At 40.5% G+C, this 12,172-nt stretch overlaps 1 protein-coding gene across 1 annotated transcript; it reads left to right on the top strand.

Annotated features, from left to right (window-relative positions):
- Window positions 1-86: 86 nt before the first annotated feature.
- On the top strand, window positions 87-6,436 carry cgrrf1 (cell growth regulator with ring finger domain 1). The gene is made up of 6 exons (XM_084378117.1): window positions 87-428; window positions 1,280-1,416; window positions 2,509-2,686; window positions 3,048-3,195; window positions 3,502-3,609; window positions 4,734-6,436. The coding sequence occupies exons 1-6, from the start codon at window positions 325-327 to the stop codon at window positions 5,115-5,117; spliced, it is 1,059 nt and encodes a 352-aa protein (XP_084234243.1). The 5' UTR covers window positions 87-324; the 3' UTR covers window positions 5,118-6,436.
- Window positions 6,437-12,172: the final 5,736 nt, after the last annotated feature.

Genomic DNA, 12,172 nt, shown 5'->3' with positions numbered 1-12,172 from the left:
GCTTTTAATTTGAAAGCAATTTCACCTTGTACATAGCTTTGTTTTAGCTTTCTCTGCCTCGCTTCACTCGTCTACAGATCTTTTAAACACGAGAACCTAAAATGCGATTATGTAAAATTAGCGAGTCAACATTTAAATAAACGTAACCTCTGAAGTGTCAGTAGACCTGATTCTCGGTTAAACAAATAATTGTTTTTATAACTTTTATACCTTCTCGGCCACCGTAGTTGTTGCTGAGTAGTTTCTGTCATGGCCGCCATGGAAAGTCTGTACCAGAGGGTTTATTTAAAAACTCGGCTTATTCTATGACACAAATGAAATGAAATGGCAGCGGTTTTCCTGGTGACCTTGTATGAGTACTCCCCACTGTTTTATATTAGTGTGGTTTCTTTGTGTTTCGTTGTTACCGCCGCCATGGTGCTCGGCTGGTAAGTGATACGTAGCCACATTAGCAAAGCCACTGTCCTGTCATGGCAACAACATACAGTATGACACATTATTCTCAGTACAGGTGCTGTACAGGTGTGTAGGATTAGGTCGACTAAGGCTAACGGTACTTTTGTTTGTCGCTAATCTTAATGACTTGGCATCTGGACAACACCATCACCTTGAAAATGACCATTTGATAAGACAACACCATACGCCAGATGTATTGACATGTCAGCTGTTGTCTGATATGACAAAATTGAGTACAACTTAAAAATGAAAAAAATACCTCCAGTTCTACAGTAATATCTGAAAAAATACTAATTCATAATCGGATTTGTTAGCCAAATACTGTACACTTAAAATGAACTGTTTGTAAGCTGCTCTCTGGTGTTCTTATACACATACACCAGTTCAGAGCAGGATATCAATAGATCAGTTAGAAACAAGGACAATGTATCTGTAATCAAACAGAACTTTATTATGTGTTTACCACAAGATGAAACAAATTGGTGCAAATGTAAAAATGTATAAAAAGCAACAACATCAATGTCTACAAGCATAGTCAAGTGTTCATGTTGATTGTAAACAAATACAAATAGTGCAAAGGATTAAATATTGCATAGGTTATTAATAGATTACTGTATATACAATGTGGGTGTTTATGTGATGAGTAAGTAAGATGAGTAAAGCCAGCTGAGTCAGTCAGTACAAAAGATAGCAGGTTTTTCTTGTGTATACGCTGCTCAGCTTTGGATTCCACTGTTAGAAGATTATGAGAGAAGAGACCAGTGCAGACCATAATTACTTTGTGCTCCATCACACTTTTCTCACTCTGCCTCCCGTCCTGCAGGTTTGGTTTTGATGTCCCAGTGATCCTTCGCAGCTCTGATGACACTGAGTCCATCCTACCAACCCCTGAGAAGCAAATGGTTCAGGTGACCAATCCTTTTGCCCTGGAGATGGCCTCTGGGCCGGCATCTGTCACTGGTGAGAGCAGTCGTTACATCAGTATTGTTTATTTTTTAGTATCCTCATTAGCTACATCATTGCAGCATCTATTCGTCCCAGTGTCCACAACAAGCTTTACATTGTGACTGTGCATCATAATGACTTACATCATAACACATAACATTACGAAAAACACAGGACGAGACTCAAACATTAACACAGACAGTTCCTGACAATACAATTATTAAGATAAATTCAATACACTGATTTCATTTAGTGAGTAGCATCCCAGTTTCCCAGTGTTATCCTGCGGAGGACAGTAGAAAATGTGTTTAGGATGAACAGACTGTTGCGTTTTTGGATGCTTTCCAGCATTAGACACATGACAAACACAGGCTACACCTTCACTCATGGACCGTCTGCTCCAGGATTTCAAACTGGACCATGGTGGCTAGTTTGGAAACTCTCTCTTATATTCCCCAAATAGTTAACCAAAGATAGTTAATCCTGATTTGCAGCCTTGACCTCGACTATATCAAAATGAGGTGCAAGCAATGTGATGTACTCTCTCAAAAGGCAACGCAGTGCTACCAGAATGCATTGCACGGCTTATTACAGAGACAATTGATGGTAGGTGTGAAGCTGAAGGATCCTGTGGGCTGGCTACGCAGCGTGAGACCTATGAGAAATGTTCTGTGGTATCGATCCATCTATCCCCTCAGTCAAAAACAGCTTGCTTGCAGGACCATGCACTGCAAATCCATATTAAAATTGGCAGGCTAGTTAACTGTTATTATTAGTAGAAGTTAGGTTTGTCAAGAACTATTGTGATATTTGATTTTTTTTTTTGCCAGTTTCACTATTTATGAAGTACTTTTGAGGATAAATATATTGTGTATCACTATATAGCCTAAAACAGCTGGTATCAGTATCGATACTGTGGAAAATGAGTATTCAAACAGTTTCAAATATTCAAGTATCAACATTTATATTATCTTATATAATTGACAACACTAAAGGGTACTATACCGAAAGTTCTTTGGTAGGAATGAGGCTCAATATTATTAAATATGTAGTGCCTTAATCGTTTGTGTCCCGGCCATGATAACATTAGTGGATGCTCTGTTGCAGATGGCGTGTCATTGAAGCCCTGCTGTCTGGAGCCCTGTGTCCTGAGCTGTTTCTGGGGCTGTGAGATTGGTGCTCTGCAGAGAGGACTGCAGGCCCACCAGCATGGCACGAGGCTCAGCACCCTCCAACATTTCCAGGAGGCCCTGCACCTCAGCTACCACCACTGCCAGAGCTTCCAGTATCCTTTACAGTACTGAGACTCTTAGGACACAAGATTATTTGATTATAATAATGTGGAAGTTAATATCTCTTGTTCTGGCTCGCCTCCCCAACCTAACCCCTCAACCACTTTTCTTTTCAATATATTCAATCTTAGATGTTTTATCTTGTGTCCTTGTTCTCTTTTTACCTCAAGTGTCTTTGAGTACACAGAAAAGCATAACAGTGATTCAGTATTACGGGATATTAAGGAATAACAGTAATCAGTCAATCAGTCATTTGATCACAGTGATGATGCTCATGACTGAGATATTTGTTTGGTCTTATCCTCCCTGTCTGAGCTTTTCTCGGTGTTAGCCTCTTTGACCCCACCCTCCCAGTATTGGCAGTCAAGATGGAAAGGAATATCGTACACAGGTTCCTGCTGATCACGGGATCACTGATTTTGGGCCGTTGCCAAGGGAACGCTACCCTCTTGTGGCTGTCCTGACACTTGCAGAGCCAGAAGCCAGAGACCTGTACAACATTGTGAGTCAGTGTTTGAGTCTGTTTGTCTGTGAGTCAGATGACAAGAATCACACCAGTCTTCCAGTTATATCTCGGTATTTTTACTACAGAGATATTTTCAGGCTGTAAACAGAGGGAAGCTGCAGGACAGAGCATGTCAGGCGTTTTTGTTCAGCGCCATCAGCAACACTGTCAGTGGGCTTTCAGGCCCACAACATTAACTGTCCTGACAGGCTCAAGCTTTCTTAAGAGAAAAAAAACACTCAGCATTGAGAAGTGATTCACAATTATATAATTAAAGAACCAATGCTGTCTTTCCTCTCTTAGGTGTCCAGTGTGACTGTCATTCATGTTCCTGACAACAAATACAGGCTCTCTGCACGGGTTCTCTTTCAGTATCTTCTCACCTCACAAGGGAACATGTACGAGTTGAAGGTATGTCACATTTAGGTTACAACAAGTTTTGTTTTTCTCTCAAACTCACACAGCCAGTCTTTGCATGTTTTTGTCTGCAATTTGTGGATGGCTGCAAGAGAAGTGCGCTACTCAGCAAGGTAACCAGACCAGTGTTTGCAGAAGCGACGCTGGAAGCTACGCTACACTGGAAGGATATATTCATGGTGTTAAGTTTTTAAAAAATATGCAAATTGGGGGCCAAGTCATTCTGGTCTCAACCAAAACAAGAGAAGCCTTGAACTTTGCAATAATTCATGTCATCTTAAAAATACATTTGCAACAAACCTATCTGTCCTTTTCCAAATTTTTATAATGTTAACACAAAAATAAGTAGGAAGTAAACCGGGCTGATGTTGGTGATCTGACATAGGGTTCTCCTGATGTAAACTGAGCAAACTGTTTAACCTTAGCGGGCTAGTTAGGTAGCGTTTTGCTAACATTGGCTAACGTAAGAAACAAATATATACAGTTTGATGTGTCTATGAAGATCATGGTATTAATATAATGTGACTTTACATTGTAATGATAAACGAGGGGTGTTTGGTGTTGATGTCCAGCTGACAGGGTGGTCTACCACACAGCCAAATCCACTCTTTACAACAGAGGTGCAAATGGCCAAGAGACATTTAACCAAATAATAGAATTACTGTATGTATATTTATGATCCAGCAGATTTGGTCACATTTTCAGAAGACCTGTATTAAATTCATTATGGAACCAAACTTCATGAATGATTTTGTGACAAAGTAGTTTGTGTTCCACTCATCCCATCACAGGAAAATGAGAGCTGTAGAAATCATTGGAACTGAAGACTGTCAGGATTTACATGTTCTTTACAAGTGGATGGAAACTTTTGGCCAAGACTGTTTAAGTTTGCAGGAAACAGAAAAGTTAGCTGAGGTTCATCCCGGTGCCAAGCTTGCTCAGCTGTTATTGGAGCACAGAGTAAAATAGGCGGGACTTAGGAAGGGTCAGTTAGTGGTGGTGTCTGCATTTCATTTCGGGTCCTGGCTCACTATGGAGCAGAAATTGAATGGCGCCATCGTAAGGTAGCATTTTCTTTGCTATTACAAATCAAAAACCATGTCAACTGTCTCCTGCAGCCTCTTTTCATGTCAGCTGACAGTGCGGGAGCATCTGGGCCTCCTGACTCAGAGCAAAGTACCCAACACAGTGAACCCAACAACAGGGCCAGCAGAGTGGAGCAGAGTCCAGTGCTGGAGGAGGAGGAGGAGGAGGACGAGGACGAGGAGGAGAAGAACGAGGAGGAGGAGAAGGAGGAAGAGGAGGAGGAGGAGGACTGGTCAGAGGGGAGGGGCAGAGACTGTGTGGTATGTCAGAATGCAGGGGTGAACAGAGTACTGCTGCCCTGCAGACACGCCTGTGTGTGTGACAGCTGTGTGTCACACTTCCAGCACTGCCCCATCTGCAGGGCCTTCGTCCTGGAGTCCTTCACCCTGACACAGGGACCTGCTGCAGAACAATGACTCCAAACTGGATGGGTGAATGAACTGTCAAGATTTATTTAATCGTCATTATACAATACAAGATTGTATAATGAACTTTCTTTTTGTTATCCCCTAAGTATCATACACACAAAACAAAAAAACAGACTCAGACTAATTGATAAATAACATGTCATATTAGTAAACTTTTCATGGTGGAGTGTTGATGAATAGTCCCACAGCCTGAGGAAAGAAGCAGCTCTGTAGTCTGGTGGTACAGCAGCAGATACTTGTGTATCTGTTGTCAGATGGCAGCAGGGTGAACAGACTGTGGCTGGGTGACTGTTGTCTTTTAGTATCTTTGTGCAGACATCTCACTTCACTGATGTCACTGATGCTCTGTAGATGGGTACTTTACTTTAATGCGACTGTTAGGCTGTCTGACACGATCTATGCTCACATGAGTTATATGCTGTTTCCTAAATCAATTCTACAGACTAACTGTATACAGTATACACAATATACAGTATGTACTATCTACCAACATATTGACTATGTACAGTTTGTACACCGGGATTCTAAAAAAGTTGGGACACTGCTAAATGTAAATGATAACAATGCATACTTTTCAACTTAGACTTAGTTGAATACAGTGCAAGGTACTTAAAGGGCACTGTAGTTTTGGAGAAGAAATTAAAACTCAGAATTTTAATATTAACAGTATTAATAAGACAATAATACAAACTTTTCCCATAAGTGAATAAACAAGCTGTTGTCAGAGGAAAATAAGGTCCCAGAACACTGTTTGAAGCTAGAAAGGTGGCAGGGTCCGCCACATATACACAGAGTGAAACAGTATAAACTGTGTTGTCCTTTGAGGTCAGTTTGTTTATTCAGTTCATCAGTCATGAAAACAAAGAGAGTTGGTTTATTTAGTGTGTTAGACGGAAAAAAAATCAGCCAATGAAGATCTTTCTCTCCTCATATACATTTCCTCCCCAACACTTCAGAGTGCTCCTTTAATGTTCCAACTGATAAACTTCATTGTTTTTCGAAACATACAGTCATTCTGAATTTGATGCCTGTAACATGTTCCATAAAAGTTTGGACGACGCATGTTTACCAGTGTTACATCACCGTTCTGAACTGAACCGAGGACTTGTTGTAGTTTGTTTTGTGTTTTTACTTTATTTATAGATTTTACATGAGCTACAAAATTGTGTACAGAAACGTTGCATCGACAGACTGAATGAAAATAAATATGTACCTCATACTAATCTTAGTGGTCATAATACAAGCAAACTACATAAAGTACACACATTGGACAATGGAGAAAATAAGTTAATAAATGTGGAATGGATTCCTGTGGTATTTGTGTAATTATTGTGTATAAAGTCACAGATTTGTTGTGGGTAGTAACGACTTCCATCTCCGTTACATGTACTTGGATAACTTTGGGTAGCTTGTACTTTTTTGATTACTTTCAATGCAGCATAGTTTCACTCTTACCTGAGTAAATTTTTGAGAAAAATCTTTACTCCGTTACATTTGCATACAATGGTGCTATTTTTATTATTATTTTATGCTTCCATGCATATTCTGTTAAGAGGCAGGTGGTCAGCTGGTCCCAGGTCTGCTGGTGCTATGTTATCGTTCCTACCCATAAACATTGGAAGTGGTGCCAACACTTTTTATTGATGTGGACATGAACACAGACTGCATCTTTTTTATTGTCAAAATAATCAAGATGCTTTGTAAGTTTAAATGTGACTTTCTAGTTTTGGTCAGGCTCATTATTAGTTCAGCCTAACCAGCAGCCTACTGCTGTGTTGTATAATGGTGCTCCTCTGCCCATCTGCAGTACCCCCTCCCACAAAATAGTTCCACCGTCTCTGCTGACTTCTGCCTACAGATAGTGAACAATAATAATAAGGGATCCTACAACTTCAAAAAGCGAATACATTAAAAAAAATGTTTTTAATAAAAACATCTGGTGGGCCAAGTAAAGACTTTGGCAGGACAACTTTGGGCCATGGGCCCCACTTTTAGCAGCCCTGATCTAAAACATCATTATGTTGCCTTCAGCAGTCATAAAGTGACAAAAAGCATGTATTTAACTCATTAAAATGCATCATGTAAGCACAATGGGTCTTTAAATTGGACTGTGACACAGAGACCCTCTCCAAACAGATTATAAAGCAGCAGTTGAAACTGTCCTGTTCGTTGATTTGTGCTTTAGTAGTGCAGCGTTCGTTCCCATACTCCCAAACAAAGTTACACTTAGTCGTATTAGCACACAGCCTTTGCCACACAGTGAATCTGAAGCTTTATGGGAGCCCTGTATAATCCCAGTGGAGAAATAACAGCATTGAGGCTACACATGGATCAGAAGAGACAGACCACCTCAATAACACAAAGAAAGAATGAAAGTAGAAACTGTTGCTTCATTAATGACTCAGTCCTCTGGGATGATGTCATTTAGTCATAGTTGGTTGAACATGATTCACATTTATTGTTATTTATTACACACATTTCTATTCATGATTTAGTGTGTAAGAAAGTCCAAATAAAAGTCTTAGAGTTGAACTAGATGCAGGCAAACTTTGTTGACATGCTTCATTCTGGGTTTAAACTGTGACTGTGCTCTGATAGATGTGTGTTTTGGAGTGACCGTTGTAAAGTCTGATGGCACCAGGTAGGAATGATTTCCTGTGCCGGGCATGTTGCCCTTCAAGGCTTTAAAAAGAAACCAATGGCTGTCACGTCTTACTGTTAAAGGTGCCCATCTAACTTTTTCATATAGAATACAATGATGAGTGGAATATCAGTCACCAGTAATGAATCTGAGGGCTGAGTGATAAACCGAGTCTAGTGATGTAAGAGTGGAGACAGAGGCCTGTCTATAGATAACATCACCATAATCCAGGACAGATAAAAAGGCAGCTTCAGTGATCTGTTTCCTACAGAACATGGGGAGAGTAGTTCTGTTCTTTAATGTGAGTTTCTGATCCTGATTTCACATAAACAGCCACACCGCCCCCTCTTCCAACTCTGTCTATTCTGTACAGGTTATAGTTATGCAAAGAAACCTCTGAATCATGAATGCTCTGCTCGAGCCATGTTTCTGTCAGAACCAAGACATCGGGATCAGTCTGTGATGTGAGAATTTTCAATTCATCTAATTAAGATTGATTACACAGACTTATGATATTTAAATGTGTCAAACCTAAGTCCTTTCTGCATTTACAAGCATGTGAGGGGAAAATACTTTGCTCTGAGTCACCATAGGGCTTACTGGCAGAATGCAACTTAGAGCAATGGATGGTAGGTTGTTATATTAGCGAACATATATCAGTTATATGTTAAGATAGTTGTAAACGCCTTTTGTTCATTTCAGTGTGGGCATTTCAAGTGTGAACTGCATTGAATCAGCTGAGCTTCAGTCTGCCTGCTGGTGTGCAGGCTCAGATGAAACAGAAGGAAGAAAGTATTGCAAGGTAACGCAAAAGTAGTCCTAAAAAAATCCTGCCATGACCAGCAGGGAGCCTTTGGTTGAGGATTAGTGGCAGGTAGTTCTGTCCGAGGGCGCCCCACCCACTCAACACCGCTGATAACAGCAAAAAACACTAAATATTTAAAGGTGTTATTAATAATGTTCAGCCAGTAAATGTGGCATTCCATCTGCCCCCTTCCATTGTATTCAGGTCACAACACCGCTGTTGTTGCACTAGCTGCACATTTCATTGACGAGTGGAGTGAGACTCAGACACAGACTCAGTCATGTCAAGTGATACATCTGTCCTGGTAGAATTAGCTATATATTTATGTTACTTTTCTCAGTTGTGTTTCAAGATTCAAGCAACATTATTTATGGCAGTCTCTGGATATGCCATCTAGCTTTATGTCACGTTAAGCTTGTCAAGGTTAAGCAGTTGTGTAGTGAAGGGTATTGCTTTACGCCAACCATACAACCATACCTATTTATTTTTCAGTCTGCATTGCGTATACTCTTTTCTAAATCCCCATCTGGGGCACTTCTTCGTCATACATTGAGGAAACTAACTATCACATTAGGTCACTGAATGCAACTGTCACTAATGCTAAAGTAGCTCCTCAGGAACTTAGGCAGTTATATTTGAAATTTTTTCACTAAAAGGTGAAAACACGTTAGTTAAGGTTCGAAGGACAGTGATTGTTGGTAGTTGTTAATTTTGTTGGAATTTCTAATGGTATGGGTTATTGTTGTACAGATGATGTAGGTAATTTAGCCAACATGTGCTAATGACAGTTGTTGCTTGTTGCCATAGCAATAGTAAATATGCAAATTTCCTGCAGCCTGATGGAGAAAAGTGGCCACGTCGGCGCAGCCTTTCAGCCCTTGAAAGTCCTTCAGCTGAGTGTCTGGTCTTGCTCCTCCTTTTGTTGCAGAGCACCTGGGATGGGTAACAGAGGGCAGCTGTTGTTGATGATATGGACCACTTTTTTGTGTCTGCAATAAAGATTAATAATAATAATAATAATAATAATAACTACCGTACACTCAGCTGTTTTAAAAAAAAAAAATCCACAATCTGGCAACTACCAAGACTCTTGATCCCTGAGGAAACACAGATACCATGTGATTATGTCAACGGCTCACAAACCTTGTTTGAAGCTGGAGCCAATCATCAGAGTTCTTACTCAGCGATAAACAGAACAATCATTTTTCACCCAACAATTTTTTTTAAATGATTAATTGACATTGATCAGAATAATGTTTTGATGGAAAAGTGATCCTTCCTTCTAACACACTTCCAAGAACAACGTGCACCAGATTTGCAGCACAAAACCACAAAGATTAGACCTGCTCCAGATGATCAACTTGAAGAAACAAAGACTGCAGAGGTAGAAAGTGAGCTGGATAACGTCATATTTGTAGTCAAGCAGGTAAAAAAGAACTCATGAGGAGCAGAGAGATTCCTGTCTGTCCAACACCTCAATCAGCCTATCAAATGCAGAAGGCTTACAGCACAACACTGAGGATGATCATCCATAGCACAGCACTGAGGATGCAGGGAACGACAATAATGACGTACATTTAGAGAACAATGCAGAGACAGTCTTGATGTCCAAATGTGTGGGTTTCTTGAACTCACCAATGCAGGAGTGCTGTTGCTCATACTAACCTCTGTAATGAAACACAATCTGTCTACCATGGCTCTCACCGACATTTGTTATTGTTACAACATATTTTCTGTCACAGTGATGCCAGACACTAAACATCTGCTGTATGCTGTAAACACTGTATCTACCCTGGTGCAGTAAAGTGAAATCTTTTTCACTATTCTAATCCTCCTCCTCCATATGGCCATGCCATGGTATTTTCAATTAAAGGTGTATGTTAGAATTTCAGTTCAAAACATTCAAAGAGTAACTAAAATTATCAAGAGAATGTTAAGAAACAACAGTTTTGACCAATATCTCAAAGACGTGTATGTATTGTGTTGCAGGGATAACTACTGAAGTTGCTAACCAGCTAGCCTCTAGTCAATTTGTTCAAAAACACTCCCCCTGTGCTCTGAGCTCCCAGCCGGAAAATACTTGGGGCACTAATTTCAGCGGCAGCTACAGTTAGCAGGAGTTAGCAGTTGCTCTAATATGATATGCTGCCCCCTATTTGTCTGGAGCATGAATTAGACGGGAGGCCAATTCTTACATATTGCACCTTTAATGAAGTTCCTGCCAATGAAAGATATAAACATTAGCTGCTAGCAGGACTATGGTTTAGCAAAACAGAACCAAGGATTGGCATTCTTTTGAAAAGTTTTGTTCAGGCTGCAAGAAAATTGTACACAGAGGGGAGAAAAGGTTCAACAAGACGATGGATACGATGCTATTGATTAGGTGTGCAGAATGCTGCTCAGTATACTTAAGAATAACATTCATGTTGGCTGATTCTGCAGCACATAATTTATATCCAGTCTCGATGATCAGTGTTAAATGCAGGAAGAAAGTTGTGTTAAAAATGATACTAACTCCTGTCTACTTCATAGCTGAGGCAGAGCAAGTGAACATTTTTAGGCTCCTGGGAATCTCATCAGTAGTACCCATCAACCAAGCTTTACAGGCTGGCCACACTGGCTGCTTGTGTAGTGGCGGCTGCGTTGCTGAGCTGCTGCTGCTCACTCACATGTTTGTGTCCACAGAGGCAGCGTTCCTTCTTCAGCACAGATCCTGCCTGCTTATCTGTTTACATGGAGTTTGACTTTGATAATTATCAATAAATATGATGACGTGATTTTCCTTTAGCCCCCTGGAAGAGAAAGTGGGTAAAGGGGGGGGGTGTCCTTCACCTGTTGTGTGTATTCCCTTCATGTCTGTGACATATTCTACACATACAGACATTAAAACTGTAGTGAAACGCTGGTATGATGTCCGGATGACTGTCTACAGGTCGGTTTTTGCAGAGATCTGCATGTGTCGCAGTAAAAATAGTTGAGACTCTGAATCTCTAGATGATGCTACAGACTCACTTGACATGCGCAGGAGAAGTGTGACTCACGCAGGCAGTGTGGCCACTCTAACCTCTTAACATGGATGCCGAAATGAAAAGCCAGACATTACTCCATGCACACGTGTTGTTCCTGCAGCCTCTTAGTGGCGGTTGTGAGGTGATGTGCCTGCACACGGCACCATAGAGAAGTAAAAGTTAAAGTGATACAGACTTTACACTGACATTGCACATACTGTTCTTTCTGGGTGTAGACAAGTAGTGGTTATTTATATTGTTATAAAAGGGAGGCTTTGTACAATAGCCATTTCAGATACCAGTGACCCAAAAAGTCTCATACAGACAGTTATATAAGAGGTACAGTGGGTATAACTGGCTTGAGCACAGACAGCAGCATCAGCTAGGTAAAATGGGGCCTCTTATATCATTGAGACTGGACTGGGTGAAGAGAAAAGATTTCTTTGGGATGAGTCCATATGGTAACTGTTTAATTATTAGTTGACGATAGAGATTCCATTCATCTGGTGAAAACTGGCTGCAGGTTTATTATTCAAATGTGGTGTGTGCAATCCATTCTAATTAATGTTCCATGTTTTTTAGTGCATGT

The sequence above is a fragment of the Pagrus pagrus genome (assembly GCF_965226575.1).
Source record: "Pagrus pagrus genome assembly, chromosome: 16".
In the NCBI taxonomy this organism is placed as follows: domain Eukaryota; kingdom Metazoa; phylum Chordata; class Actinopteri; order Spariformes; family Sparidae; genus Pagrus; species Pagrus pagrus.
Note: the sequence above shows the minus strand (reverse complement) of the source record. Positions and strands in the feature narration are given on the sequence as shown.

What these genes read in the sequence shown, in the direction of transcription:
- cgrrf1 (XM_084378117.1), top strand. Translation starts at nt 325, where the DNA reads ATGGCAGCGGTTTTCCTGGTGACCTTGTATGAGTACTCCCCACTGTTT. An exon ending in TGGGCCGGCATCTGTCACTG is followed by an intron (nt 1,417 to 2,508) that starts GTGAGAGCAGTC and finishes GCTCTGTTGCAG; the next exon opens with ATGGCGTGTCATTGAAGCCC. An exon ending in CACCACTGCCAGAGCTTCCA is followed by an intron (nt 2,687 to 3,047) that starts GTATCCTTTACA and finishes CCACCCTCCCAG; the next exon opens with TATTGGCAGTCAAGATGGAA.